Source organism: Lontra canadensis, unplaced genomic scaffold, assembly GCF_010015895.1.
Source record: "Lontra canadensis isolate GAN:19392208 unplaced genomic scaffold, GSC_riverotter_1.0 scaffold92, whole genome shotgun sequence".
NCBI lineage: Eukaryota > Metazoa > Chordata > Mammalia > Carnivora > Mustelidae > Lontra > Lontra canadensis.
This window is the reverse complement of record NW_022631086.1, coordinates 6,926,304-6,942,586: the sequence shown is the minus strand read 5'-3', so window position 1 is coordinate 6,942,586 and position 16,283 is coordinate 6,926,304. Positions and strand designations below refer to the sequence as shown.

Genomic DNA, 16,283 nt, shown 5'->3' with positions numbered 1-16,283 from the left:
GTCAGCTTACCTGAATCTGTTTCTTCACCGCCTTTCTAACCGTCCCCTCCCGCAGGCTCACTCTCCCTCATGCTCACGCCTATGCTCCAGCCACACGGGCTTTTCCTCTCCAGTCCTTGAACTTGCGAAGTGTTTATCTGCTCGCGCTCCCTCTGCCTGGGATTCTTTGCCACCCAGCTTGTCACATGGCTGCCTCTTTGTCCTCCAGCTCTCAGCTTGTCAGCTCCACAGAGAGACCTTCCTCTTTATCGCAGATGTTTATTGCATTTATTGTCCTTCTAGCATTCATCCCATTTTATAATTATACTCTATATTTCTTTGTTTACTTGCTTCATCCTCTTACTCCCTTCCAGTAGGCTTTAATAATCTCCCAGGTACCAGCCTCCCACCCAATGTGTTCTCGATAAATATTTATGGAATAATGAATGAATCATGAGAGCCAGCTGTGCACAGATGTATACATACTTAAGTAACAACTGGCATATTTCTTTTATGAATCAAAGTATTTTTGTATGACAGACAAAAATGGAGATACTGTTTAATCGGAGTTGTAGGTTATGTGGTAAGAAAATTTCTATTGTGTATTAAGTCATTTGGCTGTTATAAACTCGTTGAGATGCATTTGAAATATACACACAGTTATGTTGTGTCTCACATTGAATATCATAATAAACAATTATACATAAAATGCTTTGTTACACATAATTAATATGTGATATGGATATAAATTCTTTAGTAACTTGTTTTATTAGTTGACATTTCCTCTTACGCTTTATTGTTATGATTGCCTTCTAATTTTTATACCTTACCCTTGTTATTGTTTTTAACAGTGTCACTCTTTCTTTCCTTTCCTCTTCATTTCTTTAATCCCTAAGAGATCATTTTTTAGTTTGTATTTACGGAATTTGATGTATGGCATTTCTTAAATTTTTACAAATTTATGTAATCTTGCTCTATCTTAATCCAATGATAAAGCAGTGGTAACCTATTGATTTATTTTTGTGTTAAGAATGAGAATATACGGGGGCGCCTGGGTGGCTCAGTGGGTTGGGCGTCTGCCTTCGGCTCAGGTCATGATCTCAAGGTCCTGGGATCAAGCCCTGCATTGGGCTCTCTGCTCAGCGGGGAGCCCGCTTCCCCCCTCTCTCTCTGCCTGCCTCTCTGCCTCTTTGTCAAATAAATAAAATTAAAAAAAAAAAAAAAGAATGAGAATATAGGGGGGTGCCTGGGTGGCTCTGTTGGTTAAGTGTCTCCCTTTGGCTCAGGTCGTGACCCCTGAGCCCTGGGATTCAGCCCCACCTTGGGCTCCATGCTCATCAGGGAGCCTGCTCTTCTCTCTCCCTCTGCCTCTGCTTCCCCCGCTTGTGCTCACTCTCTCTCTGAAATAAACAAAAGAAATCTTTAAAAAAAAAAATAAGAATTAGAATATAATCCATATGACCACACCACGAGTTTGCACCTTTTATTCGTTTCTTTTGCTTGTGCTTCTCACGACCACACAATCTGTCGGTTCACAAATAACTTTGAAGCTTTGCCGATGAGGTTGGAATTGGAACTGTATTCTTATATCCCACTTAGAAAATGATCAAGAGAACGCAGAGTCCTAGGTAATTTTTTTTCCTTCTTCTTTTTCTTTCCTTTGAGCATTTAGCTTAGAGGTCAGATGATTTGAGGGTGTGAGGTAGGGAGAGGGATTTGGGGGAGGCAGGTTGTGGTGGTGGATGTTTAAGATAAGTTCCCCATCCCCCAGAACCCACCACTCCACTATTTGCCCGTATGTCTGCTAGAGGAAAGAGTGACTCTTTATGAGTTAGTCCCTTCCCAGCCCTCTATTGAAAGAGCATAAATATTTGAGATTAAAGCATGTTTAAACTTGGAAAAGCAGAATGTTACGTCAGAGAGGATGGCAGGAGTAAGAATTATAGAATGGTCAAACATTTTGTTTACTAGGTTTACCAAACCATGGGCCCTGTACATTAGCTCAAAGTGCAGAAATTTATGGATTCTGTTTCCTATAGGATACGCTGGGCTTTCTGTACACATTTTTGAAGAACATTACCTTGTAGTTGAGCTCTTCTACCAGCAGGTGGCCTCTATGCACAGTCGCCGCCCCTCGTTCAACTACAAAGCGCTTCAAAGGAGCTACAGTCATTAGTCTTCCTTCCATCTCCCCCACACCCCCCTACACACCCTCACATGGTTACACTTAGTCTCTCACAGATTGTAGCCTATGATACACTCTTCTGCCCCTTTTTCTCACTTGAGGGTTTGTGTTGGAGATTGGTATCAATATATGAGCAGACTCAGATTTTCATGTTCACCTAGCATTCCGTCGTACGGGAGTCCCATCACGATTTAACCAGCCTCCTGTTGAGGGCAGTTCGTCCTTTCAGTCTTTCGTGCTTACAAACGTTGCTGCAGTGAACAAACCTGTACTTGCATCACTTTGCCTTTGTGGGTCTCGGTAGGGTGAGCTGTTGAAGGGCCTGCAGTATAGACAGCTGTCCTGAGTTGTCCATCCACGGTGATAGGAGCGCCGGCTTCCCCACGCCTCTGATAGACGGGGACTGTTTCTCACGTAGAGTCACCATGCATGCCTCTCATGAGAGCGGTGTTGGGCCTCGTGTCATAGATTTCCCTTCCTGGGAACTTTCTGTTTATGACTGTTGCTCATTTTTCCGTAGCATCACTGGTATTTTTGCCACCGATTTGTGGGAGAGTATTGCGTACTAGTGACATTAGCATTCGATCTATAGCAAGAGTTGAAATTTTCTTTTCGCACTTCATTCTTATATTTTGCTATTTGATAGGGCTAGTGCACACCCCTGTCTGTCTCATGGCTTTCCTGGCTTTTCTGTTTATTCTTCCATAGGAACTTGAATTTCAATTTAGGAAGAATTAAACGCTCTCAGATCATTGTCATCGGTTATCTTCACTTTAAACTTTCCCAGTACTGCCTTTTCTCTTTATTATTATTTTGAGTAATAGACTTCGGGTAGACTCTGCCAGCGTCATCTTACAGTAGAACATATGGTCCACCCCGGGCTTTTCTTACTTGATAAAGAATTGTGTGTTAGTCTTCTTACATTCAGAGAACAGGACACAGAGGAAAGAAGAAAAACATGAAGATTGCCTCTTCTAGAAATGATTCCTTATGTTTTCTGTTCTAGTAAGCAACAATTTGCATAACTAGTTCCCTTTCAGCTTCCAAAATAGCTCAGGGATTTTTTTTTTGTCAAACAAAAAATATGAGTCACTCTCTTCAGTAAACATTTAATTATCTTTCAGGGTGGCTTATGGTGTTTTGGAGGAAATGGACTTCCTTATGCTGAAAGTTTTGGAGAAGTTCCTTCAGCTACAGTGGAAATGTTCTGTTTAGAAGCTTTGGTAAAACATTCTGAGGTAACTTAAATTTTCAAAATGTGGTTTAGTTTCTATGATCACAATGAAAAAATTGTACATGTTGGCTCATTCAAGGGAAGTAATCCTCATTTTTTGTAGAAGAAAAAAAGCTTTTTGCTTGTTTTAAAATTTCTGCTTCCCCCCCATTTAGTTATTAGAATTGATAATCATAATTTAGCACCAATACACATATTTTTTGCCAAGCATTTCTAAAAATGTATTTAATCTTAATTGCACGTAAAGAAAGTAATCCATTTTCTAAAATATAGCATTGACCTTTGAATTATGCTATCTTCTACTGCCTTTCTCAGATCATTTTTCCAAATAATATTACTAGGTAGTAAAACATCTGCTAGAGATGTAGCATATAGAAAAAAGGTAAATATTTGGATGACCATACTCTTGAATTTTAACCAGAGCATATATTAATGGTTTTAAATTTTTTGGCATTTATGACAACTTTTCTGTCATGATCATATTTTGATTTTATTTGTTTACTTTTATTTATTTTAAAGGTTTTGTTTATTTTTAGAGAGAGCAAGAGAAGGGAGAGGGGCAGACAGAGAGGGAGAGAGAGAATCTCAAGCAAGACTCCTTGCTGAGAGCAGAGCCCTACATGGGGTTTGATCTCAGGACCCTGAGATCATGACCTGAGCTGAAATCAAGAGTTGGATGCCCACCTGACTGAGCCAGGCACCCCCTGGTGCCGTCTTGATTTTATTTTATTTTTTTAAAAGATTTTATTTATTTATTTGACAGAGATCACACGTAGGCAGAGAGGCAGGCAGAGAGAGAGGGGGAAGCAGGTTCCCTGCTGAGCAGAGAGCCTGATACAGGGCTGGATCCCAGGACCCTGAGATCATGACCTGGGCCGAAGGCAGAGGCTTTAACCCACTGAGCCACCCAGGCGCCCTGCCTTCTTGATTTTAAAAAGAAAAAAAGCAACAAACTTTGTGGTGCTCAAACATGAATGTCTAAAAATCACTCTTAAGAAAAAAAAGAAATCACTCTTAAGCATGCTTAAAAGTGCAAGTTTCGTGGTCACCTTTAGATATGGGGTTGTGTCCAGAAATTTGCATTTTAACAGGCATCCCTGGTTGAGGCTTCTGGAAGTGGTCCATCCCACATCATGAGAAACCCCATTCTAGAGCTCTTATATTCTCCAGTTTAATTTTGGGAGCCATTAAACATGGCTCAGAAGTATCTGGTCATCTCTAGTTTCCATCAGTGGGGTTAGGAATTAAGTACAAAGTAGAGGTATTAGCATTGTAGTTCAAAAGGGCATGTAGGAAAATGAGCTGGAGTTTTTGCGGCTTAAGACTAGTTTCTAAGGCAATAGATGCATCTTCAGGAAAGTACAGTGTGTGGAATAGCTTTCCAGAAACCTCTCAGGTCATTACGTAGCTCACTGATGTGTGTCTGAAAGACATACTCTTAAATGCACTTAAAATGTCATAAAATTCAATAAAAATTTGAAGAGTGGAAATTGTTCCATACATGTGATGTATCAGTGAGTCCCAACCAGTGATGGGAGGAGGCCAAGGCTGTGCCAGTGACCTTGGCACATTGTGAGGACTTACAATAGTATTACATATTTCCTTGGGCTTTTCTCTTATTTCTCCATTAAAAATTCACATCCCTTTTTCTTTTCTTTTTTTCCCCCCTTTTTCTTTTTTATTTTCACCACTTGATCATTCTCTTTAGAAAATGTGTTCTGGGGGCGCCTGGGTGGCTCAGTGGGTTAAAGCCTCTGCCTTCAGCTCAGGTCATGATCTCAGGATCCTGGGATCGAGTCCCACACCGGGCTCTCTGCTCAGTGGGGAGTCTGCTTCCCTTCCTCTCTCTGCCTGCCTCTCTGCCTAATTGTGGTCTCTGTCTGTCAAATAAATAAATAAAAATCTTTAAAAAAAAAATGTATTCTGACTCCTGAGTTTTAGGAAAACCCCAACACTGTGGGCTTGTGTGGGGCAGGGTGCGAGGCCGCAGATGGAGCTTATCTCCGAGATCTTATCTCTCGATGTAAAGCAAACTCGGCCACTTCGAGTGAGTGTTTCTTCCTGTTATCAGGTGGCAGCTTTCTCAAGCATAGAAAACCTTTTTAAGGTCAAGCCAGCCAAAGTATAACTATTAATCGAAACAATTCTATAATAATGACATTGTCAGGTTACATATCCCATCAAGAGCTAAGCAGTAAGAGAATTTTACCACTGAACCACCCATGCCTACACAATAAGAATAAAAATTTCAGGGTCCTGGGTGGCTCAGTCGGTTAAGCATCTGCCTTCGGCTCAGGTCATGATCCCAGGGTCCTGGGATCAAGCCCCACATCAGGCTCCATGCTCGGCGGAAAGCCTGCTTCTCCCTCTCTCACTCTCCCTGCTTGTCTTCCCTCTCTCACTCTCCCTGCTTGTCTTTCCTCTCTCATTGTGTCTCTCTCTGTGGAATAAAGAAATAAAATCTTTAAAAAAAAAATAGAATAAAAATTTCAGAAGTCCTGGTGAGATATGCCTTAATTTTTTCAGTGATTCTGAAGCACCTCTCGCATAGATAAGGGTTTGCTTATTTATTTCAGCCAGCCGAGATGAGAGTTTCAGGTAGGTCTCTGTCCTTGACCAGGAGCTCCCTGGCTGTGCCTTCAGCATGCTGGGTCACCTGGTTAGTGCCTTTGCAATGTTCAGTGAGCTTTCATTAATTTATTCTGCTAGATATCTACACACTGTGATCAAATTGAAGCAAACGGAGGCTTGCAACTACTTCAGAGGCTGTACCAACTTCACAAGGATTGTCCTAAAATACAGAGAAATATAATGCGTATCATTGGAAATATGGCTTTGAATGAACATCTTCATTCTACTATAGTTCGCTCAGGTAACACCTCTATGTACTGAGTATTTTGGATTTGGTCCTTTGTTCTTCTCCCGCCTCCACCCCTCATGATATATTAATTTTTTTAATAGACTTAAGACTTTGCTTAGGATTGCTTATGGGTCCTTAGAGCATGTCATTTTTGTAGGGGCACGGAGTTGCTTGAGACATGTGGATGGCCCATATCTAAGATACTCGGTGCGGGGACAGTCACGGGGGAGCAGTTTTTGCCATCTAATTGTTTACATCATCTTTGATATGATTTGGTTAACCAAGAGATGTACTCGGGGTATAAATAGTGATGTCCCTGCCTTGCAACTAATAAACTGATGGTGGGGAGATACTTAAGACCGGGCAGAAATTCCTGTTCCTCGTCTATGGAACATTCTCGCCTCATCTTGCCTTTAGCGTGATGGTTGCAGAATGGTGGTTTCCTAACTGCAGCACTCCTTCCCTGTGTGCCTTTCAGAATTTGGCATTTTCTTACAAACAAAAGCCCTTCTTTCTCTCTCCTTCCATCTGTCCCCCTCCTTTCTTCCTTCTTGCCTCTCTCTTCTTCCCTCCCTCCCTCCCCCATCAGTATGGGGACATAGATTCCTGTTTTTTTTTAATGGTTTATAACTTACTACTGTACTGAACATTTGATGCCAGATTGTCTCAGTTTTGTTTAGTGGGAGCCCCACAAACTGGCTCCCTGTGTCCTTGCAATGTGCCTACCTCATTTTGGGAGGCATTCGTTGCTATCTGGAATAACAACATGTTCCGGGCTCATTTCTCTGGGGAGAAATGGAGAGATTTTAGTGCAGATCGACTGGAACAGGATCTGGGTGCTTGGTGTGCTTGTTGTCCTGGAGTGTCTTTGTTTCTTGGCTCTTTCAGTGGAAAAAGCAAGGTGATCTGTGCAAATACACACACAAATATGCATACGTATGTGTTCATCAGATACATCCATATGTTCATATTTATTAGAAACTATGAATTTACATTTTTTCTTGTGTTTCTGCTTTGTTTTTTGGTTTACATTTAAGAGAGTTTTGATCAATAGAAGTTTTTAATTTAATGAAGTCTCATTCAGGGATCAGCCAACTTTTTCCATAAAGGACTACCTACTATGGGTTTTATTTGTTCTGACTTTTTAGATCCTTAAGGTAGAAACTTAGATCATGATTTTAACCTCTTTTCTTGTTTCAGTTACCTGTTGCTGTGTATCAGACACAAAATTCATTGGTTAAAATAGCGACCCTCTGTTTTCCTCATGAATCTGAAACTTGGGCAAGGTTTGGTAGTGAAGGCTTATGTCACTCTAAGCAGCGTCAGCTTGGCAGCTCAGCTGTGGGACAGAGGGTTCGCTTCCACGATTGCTCGCTTACCTGGCTTGCAGACTGGTGCAGGCTCTCAGCTGGGCCTGGGGACATTGGCTCCTTTCTCTCGGCGCCTCTGCACTCAGCTTGAACTTCCGTTAAGCATGGTGGCCAGGTGTAAAGGGCAAGTGTCCCCAGAGAGGGCCAGGTATAAACTCTTTCCTTTTGTAATCAAGCATTGGAACTCATTTCTGCCACGGCCTGTTGATTAGGACCTAGTCATTGCCGCCGGCTCACATCCAAGGGGAGGAGATTTGGAACGGCTTTAGACTCATCACCTCTTTTTTTTTTTTTTAAAGATTTTCTTTATTTATTTGACAGAGAGATCACAAGTAGGCAGAGAGGCGGGCAGAGAGGGGTAACCAGGCTCCCTGCTGAGCAGAAACACCCCCCCACCCCAGACGTGGGGCTCGATCCCAGGACCCTGAGATCATGACATGAGCTGAAGGCAGAGGCTTAACCCACTGAGCCACCAGGGTGCCCCTAGACTCATCACCTCTTAATGGACAATAGTGTCAAAGAATTTGAAGACGTGTTTTCAGATCACTGCAATTTAGTACTTAAAGCAGTAAATTTCCTCTAGCCTGCTTTAGATGCGTCCCTCACATTTTGGATATATTGTATTTTTGTCATTATTCAGTTTGACATATTTTCTAATTTTCTCGTGAATTTTTTCTTTGTCTCATGGGTTACCTAAAAGTATGCTGTGTTGTTTATAAATGCTGTTTTCTAGATATCCTATGTCTCTCATTTCTAATTTAATATTGCATGTGTTCAGAGAACATATCCTGTAAGATTTTAGTCTTTGGAAATTTATTGAGACGTAGTTGATGGCCTGTTGCATGATCTGTCGTGGTGAGTGTTCTGTGTGCACTTAAAAAGAAAGAGTGCTCTGTGGGTGTTAGGTGAGGTGTTCAACCTATAACAAACCGCATTGGCTGACAGTGTTGCTCAGATCTTCTCTAGGTCTTCATTGTGTTTTGTCTAGTTCATTTGGTAGTGAAGGCTTACGTCACTCTAAGCAGCGTGAATTACCGAGAGATGTGTGAAATTTTTCACCCCTTGCCATCCTTTGTGGTATTGGCATAATGTATTTTATTCCTACACATTACAGACTTAGTGATACACTGTTGTTACTCAGTCAAGTGATATTGAAAGACTGTAAGAAAAAAAGAAAAGTCTTTCTTATTTGCACATTGATAATATGCCGCGTTCTTCCTTCTGTTTATCTACATTTACATCTGACATCGTTTCCCCTCAGGCTAAAGACCTGGGTTTGCTGGACAAATTCTCTCACTTTTCACTTTCTGAAAGTCTTTACTTTGCCTTTGATTATCCCAGGAAAGAGATTTTCCATGGATAAAGGATTCTGTGATGACAGTGTGTTCTTTTTAATGTCAGCACTTTTAAAACTGCTGTTCCATTGTCACGCAACCCCCGCTGTCTGATGAGAAGTGTCGAATTCCTGCTTTCGCTCTCGTGTATGTACCTTGTCATTTCTTCTCTGGCTTCTTTTAAGGTTTTTATGTTTGGTTTTTAGCAGTTTGGCTATGAAGTGCTTGGTTCCTTTTTTATATTTATGCTGCTCAGGGTCTGCTGAGCTGAGTAAATCAGTGGGCTGATGTTTTTTTTTTTTTTAATCAGATTTGGAGAATTTCCGGCAACTATATCTTTTTTTTTTTTAAAGATTTTTTTATTTTTATTTAATAGACAGAGGTCACAAGTAGGCAGAGAGGCAGGCAGAAAGAGAGGAGGAAGCAGGCTCCCTGCCAAGCAGAGAGCCCGACGCGGGGCTCGATCCCAGGACCCTGGGATCATGACCTGAGCTGAAGGCAGAGGCTTTAACCACTGAGCCACCCAGGCGCCCCTCCGGCAACTCTATCTTAAAAGACTTTTTCTTGTCTCCATTTGCTCTTTTCTCCCATTGGGACCTCAGTCATTGATATTAGATCTCTTGGTTCTGCTCCACAAGTCATTGAGACTCTTCATTTCTCTTCAAATATTTTTCTCTCCCTCTGTGTTTTACTTTGGATAATTTTTGTTGACTTATCTTCAGTTTCTTTAATGGGATAGAGCCTTGATCAAATCAGTATTTTATTTGAAAAGCCCACAAAACACTCTTCCCTGAACCGAACCCTGGCTCTTACCCCAAGTCTTTTATCCTCTCGGTGATTTCAGTGTCCACCGGACAGCCCTCTGAACACCTTGGTGTCTCCAGCTCCTTGACCGTCTCGCCTCCATTGACTTCCTTCTCTGCTCCTGATTGTCTAGTGCTCCGCTCCCATGCCACACCTGCATTTAGTCACGGCCTGAAACCACTTCACCTACAGAATCAGTAATTCACCCCTCAGAGCGCATCCTCCTCTCGTTCCAGTTTGTCTTTGCATCTGCTCCCACGGTGACCATTTTTATTCTCTCCATGAGTTTATCTGCTGACCCTGTTATTTTCTCCCCGTCCATTCGTCCTCTTTATCTGCACTCCCCTCCTGATGCAGTGTCTGTATATTCCATGGTTCCTCATTTCACTGACGTTCTCTTCAGTGTCCTGGAACTCCCTTTCTCTTCCATTCTCTGAGCACATCCTTGGTCAAGACCCCGGCGCTAGAGGAAACCTACTCTGTCTTGCTTCTGTGGCTGAGCATAGAATCATTGCAGGTTGGTCCTCAGCTTCGTATCGCTCAGCTCAGCAGTCCTGTTTCTCCGGTCGGCGTGCCTTACTGTTCCTAGCAATGATGATCGAACCTTCTCCATGTTCTTCAAACCTTCCCCAGAGTCCTTGCCTCTCAGCAGATGACCTCTCCCATGGCAGTGAGAAGCCGAGACCCTGAAAGGAATTTCCCTGTTTCCCACTACTAAAACCAAACCGGTCTTCCCCTTTTCTGCTCTTGATGATAGGAAAAGGGACATCTTTCATGAGACCTCCAGCTGCACCTTGCCCCTGGCTCCTTTCACTGTCTCAGGAATTGCCAGTCTTTTCCAATCTGTGTAGTCAGGCGCTCCTTCTCAGCAGGATCCTTTGATTAGGGGACAGTGTGAAAAACCACCTAAATTCGCGACATCACAGCCCCCAGGTTTTTCACTTTCTCTTCTGCTTTTCCATTTTATGTCTAAACTTCTCAAAGTTATCTATGCTTCTTTTTGCTCATCTCCCATTATTTCTGAGCATTTCAGTTTGAATTCTGCTGCCTTACCTTGTATTTTTTCTTTAGGTATCCTTTGTCTTTACTATATATCTGTACACACATGCACACGCACACACACACACATATATCTGTATGTATGTATATATATGCATCTTAGTAGTTTCAGGCCTTTTTGCCATTCAGATTTACAAAAGTTAAGAAGATACTGGTAATATCCACTGCTGGTGACGGTGCAGGAAAACTGCTCCTTTTGTACATTGTCAGTGAGGGTGTAAATTGGTTCAGTGGTTTTTTTTTTTTTTTAATAGGTACTTAGTAGTATCTATTAAAAGAATATGTACACCAATTGACGTAGTAAGAATACTACTGGGACTCTCTCCTACCTAAATACTCATGTGTGTTCTTAAAGATTTGTGTACAAAAATGTTTATTGGACTGGTGTTTGCAGTATGGAAAACGTTGCCAGTAGGAATAATGGTAAATAAACGATGGTATTCTCAAACTATGTCACATGCTGTAGTTAAAAAGAAAAGTTCATGTATGCGGAGAGCATCCCAAGGCACCATTCCGAAGTACCAGATCTGGTCACAGAGCAGTAGGAATAGTACGATTCCATCTAGGCAAGAAAAAAAAAGAAGCATATAGCGCCTTAGTGTATAGTGTATATGTAGAAGTTACAGGTATAGGACTGAATGTTTGAGAAGGTTTAGAAGGGTCACCACCTAACTTTGAACTCTAGTTACTTCTGAGGCTATAAACGGAGCTGGGAAATGATGGGAGTGCTGAAGTGGGACTTTAATTATGAAATGCTATTTTTTTTAAATTGTTTTTATAATTATCATGTATTCAGATGTTACATAATTTAAAAACACTGAATCTGAAAGACATGTTTCCAAGGGGCATTTGGTGTTTTGTAGAAGGCATTGTGAGAATACTTTGTCAACTAAAAAAGCCATAAAAGTGGCTTGTGCCGTGATTACTCTTATGTTTCCTTTTTTGGGACTCCATTAAAAATAAAGCCATGTTTTTGTATGTATACTAGTAATATACCCATTTATCTCCATAGGTAGAATTTTAAAACATTATTATTATTATTATTATTGTTATCATAAAGCTTTCTTTACACATTTGAAAGGGACATTTTTTGATATAACAAATTTGAATTTTTTTTTAAAGATTTTATTTATTTATTTGACATACAGAGAAAGATCACAAGTAGGCAGACAGAGAGGCAGGCAGAGAGAGAGGAGGAAGCAGGCTCCCCGCCAAGCAGAGAGCCCGATGTGGGACTCGATCCCAGGACCCTGAGATCATGACCTGAGCCGAAGGCAGAGGCTTTAACCCACTGAGCCAGCCAGGTGCCCCCGAATTTGAATATTGTTAAAGAAGTATTGGGCCTGAGACTTCTTTTGGATTATCATCACACTGATGTTCAACACTTTGGCCACAGAGCAAGGCAGGAGGACTTGGGGATAGCTGCTTTGTCCTGAGTGCCTGCTGGGCTTCATAAGGGCAGTTTTTACATGGATTAATTTATTAGAACCTTCTTCCAGCCCAGGGAGCCAACTAACTTGGCTGAGGTTCCACAGTAATTAAGTAGGGGACAGACATTTTGAGCCCAAGTGTCTGCCCTCAAGGCCCATGTTGTATTATTTTCAGTTATATAAATAATGTGGGAATAGATTCTCATGGTAAATACTTCAGAGAACATAGCAAAAAAGTTAGACCCATCTTTTTCTTAAAAAAATATTTTATTTATTTATTTGACACAGAGAGAGAGAGAGAGCACAAGCAGGGAGAGCGGCAGATGTGGGGAGAAGCAGGCTTCCCGCTGAGCATGGAGCGAGCAGCAGGGCTCGATATCAGGACCCCGGGATTTTGACCTGAGCTAAAGACAGACACTTAACGAACTGAGCCAACCAGGCACCCTCTTTTTTTTTTTTTTTTTAAGTCTTTAATATTTTCTAGATCCATCCATGTTGTTACAAATGGCAAGATACCATTATTTTTTAAGGCTGGGCCATATTCTGCTGCACATATATATCACATCCTTATCCATTTATCTGTGGTTGGGCGCTGAGGTTGTTTCCGTATCTTGCTCTTCCGTCTTGTAAATAATGCTGCAGTAATTAGAGGGGTGCATATATCTTTTTGAATTAGTGTCTTCTTCTCTTTCTTTCATTTTCTCCCAGTAGAGGAATTACTAGATAATATGGTACTAATATTTTCAATTTTTTGAGGAACCTCCATATTGTTTTCCACAATGACTATGCATTCCCACCAGCAGTTCCTTTTTTTCCGCACCCTTGCCGTTACTTATTTCTAAGCAAGCTCATTATTAAGAAATTATTTCTTATGTGCATTAAAGGCTGCCAATATGTCTGATAATCAGGCTGAAATAACTAATATTAAAATTTAATATGTTTAGGGGCGCCTGGATGGCCCAATGGGTTGGGCTTCTGCCTTCAGCTCAGGTCATGATCTCAGGGTCCTTGGATCGAGCCCTGCATCGGGCTCTCTGCTCAGCAGGGAGACTACACCCCCCCCCCACCTCTCTGCCTGCCTCTCTGCCTACTTGTGGTCTCTCTCTCTGTCAAATATATAAAAATCTTTATAAAAAAAATGAGTTTAGTAATTCTCGCTAAAAGCAGAATATCATATTATTATTGACGACATCTCTAGTAATCGCAACTTCTGTTAGATTTTCTAAATAAAGGAAAAGGCTCTTAAATCCCTGCTACCTTCTTTGAACCGCCCATACAGGGTGCCTGGCTTGGGACATCCTGCGCCATGGGATGTGGAGGACCTTGGGACAGAACGGAGTTGGAGTAGTCTTCCTTTTCTGTGAGACAGACCCTGGAGTCTGCCTTTCTCCCGCCGTGTTCAGTCAGAGACCGTCGCTCACAGTCTCCCATGAAGTGGTATGGGACTGAGGGGTTTGTTCTCTTCCCCAGGGTGGGTTTCCATACTGGCAGAGGCAATGAAGTCCCCGCGCATCATGGAGGCCTCACATGCCGCCAGGACCCTGGCTAATCTAGACCGAGAGACAATGCGAGAAAAATACCACGACGGCGTGTACGTGCTGCACCCCCAGTACCGCACGAGGTGAGAAAGCGGACCATCGCCATGTCTCCCGAGGGGATGGAAAGCCTGGGGAGCTTCTTACTTTACTTTATTTCTCCATCATTAAATACCTTACAAATAATCCCGGGAACCTTATCTCCTGACACAGCTTGTCCGTAATCACCTGAGAAGAATTGTGAGCTGTCACAGGAGTGTGGAACTAGCTAAATTAATCAGCGTGATTTTACACCAAGGGCTGACCCTCCGTAAGATCACGTTCACCTCTTATAATGTGTCCCCCCTTCCACTTTGTAACGCATAATTCTTTGTTTCGTGACTATTTCCTGTAGATCTGAGTTAATGGCCAGTTCAGATGATCGAGGTTGTTCTGCATGGGAGGAGACAGGACATCCTATTCAGGAGACCATATTATATTAGCTTGGTTCTAGAACTCAGAAGGACGGGACAAAGTTTATGCCATATATAAAATCGTGCACTGGAAGGAGTAAGCTGTAATAAACTTGACTCATGCTCCCTCTTAAGATTATTTCTGGTCACTGTTTCCAGTTGTATCATTGCTGAGATAACAAATATAGGAAGGACCACAATGAAAAAATTACGTATTTCTTGGATTTTTCTCGGGTACTTTAATACCTCAGAAAATAGCAAAATCATTTAGTTGAAAAATGGATTGCGTGGTTAATTCCAATTTATAAACAAAATGATATGGAAATGTATTTTGTATATGTTGCATAAATTGTGTGTGTCCTGTAAATAGCTTACAAGTCATATGCTATCTACAGTTTTAAAAAATATCATATCTAGGAACATCTGGGTGGCTCAGTTGGTTAAGCGTCCAACTCTTGATTTCGGCTCAGGTCATGATCTCAGGGTCATCAGATCGAGCCCTATGTCAGGTTCTCTGTTCGGCATGGAGCCTGCTTAAGATTCTCTCTCCTGCTGCCCCTGCCCTCATATTAAAAAAAAAAAAAAAAAGTCATATCTAAAGACGATGGATTACTTTAAAATCTAATTTTTTTAAAAAAAATATTTATGTGTTTGAGAGAGCGAGTGAGTGAGCTGGGGGGAGGAGGAGGGGGAGAGAGAGAATCTCAGGTAGAATCCCCGCTGCGTTGGAGCCCACTGTAGGGCTCGATCCCTCCACCCTGAGGTCATGACCAGAGCTGAAATCAAGAGTTGGACACAACCAACTGAGGCACCCAGGCGCCCTTAAAATCTCATTTCTGATAAGCACTTATTTCCTTGATAAGTTCTTAAAAATCTCTCATGCACACTCAATTGAAAACTACACTAGCATTTTCTGAGTTAATATCTTAAACAATTTTATTGATTTGTGGAATATTCCCATGAAATTCTTCGGAGGGCGGTCTATGACCTGTGTCACCTCACTGGTTATTAAACTCCTTACGGTTGAGTTTGGCCGGTCTAGTTGGCTCGGGCTAGATCCGTCTCTGTTTTTATGGAGAGAGCAGCGAGCGCACTCCGTGTACGCCTCTGCCGCACCCGTGCCAGGACAGCTGGCCCTCACGGTTTTGTTTCCTGCATGTAAACTTACTAAGCGCCTTCCACAGAATACTAGGTAGACTCTGACCAAAGCAGTAATGCATTTATTCTGCTTCTTTTTAAAACTCTCTCCCCCGTCAGTCAGCCCATTAAAGCAGATGTCCTTTTTATTCATGGCCTTATGGGAGCAGCGTTCAAAACGTGGCGCCAGCAGGACAGCGAGCAGGTTTTAACTGAAAAGATTTTAGAGGACGAAGCCAGGTATACCACGTGTTGGCCCAAGGTAAGGAAGCACTGCCTCTGGCGAGGGGTGGGGGCGGGGGGACGCCCCTTCCTGGGGGAGCCTCACAGCATCGCTGGCTGCTGAAGGCCGCATTCCAATTTGCTTATTTTCCTCTTTTTCCTGGGAGTCTTCTACCATGCAGTTTTTTTGTCCCTTAGGGACACTTGTAGGACGTTCCTGAGCAGCTGGGCTTGTCACTCTGCCTTCTGTTGTGTCATTTCTGGTTAGGGTGTGGGCTAGAACTCTCAAAGAATAGTTCATTGAGTAAAAAATGGGCAAGGACCAATATTTGTTCCCTTCTCTTAGAAATACAATGAATAAGGGGCGCCTGGGTGGCTCAGTGGGTTAAAGCCTCTGCCTTCGGCTCAGGTCATGATCTCAGGGTCCTGGGATCCAACCCCACACAGGGCTCTCTACTCGCAGGGAGCCTGCTTCCTCCTCTCTCTCTCTCTGCCTGCCTCTCTGCCTACTTGTGATCTCTCTCTGTCAAATAAATAAATAAAATCTTAAAAAAAAAAAAGAAATACAACGAACAATACGTTCATAATAGTTGGCTAGTTCTATGACTTTAATAACTATAAAAATAGAAATAATTGGAAGAAATAATTCTACTTTGGATTTCCTTGGTGATATGTCTTCTAA

General features: G+C 42.1%; 1 protein-coding gene across 6 annotated transcripts in view; it reads left to right on the top strand.

The window, feature by feature from the left end:
• SERAC1 (serine active site containing 1) overlaps positions 1–16,283 on the top strand; it is a 57,154-nt gene that overhangs the window by 33,976 nt on the left and 6,895 nt on the right. For all 6 annotated transcript variants that reach the window (XM_032836448.1, XM_032836449.1, XM_032836447.1 and 3 more), the window contains 4 exons: positions 3,289–3,402; positions 6,108–6,270; positions 13,726–13,876; positions 15,500–15,641. In XM_032836448.1, coding sequence (XP_032692339.1) covers positions 3,289–3,402; positions 6,108–6,270; positions 13,726–13,876; positions 15,500–15,641 — 570 coding nt within the window. The remainder of the gene's footprint in view (positions 1–3,288; positions 3,403–6,107; positions 6,271–13,725; positions 13,877–15,499; positions 15,642–16,283) is intronic.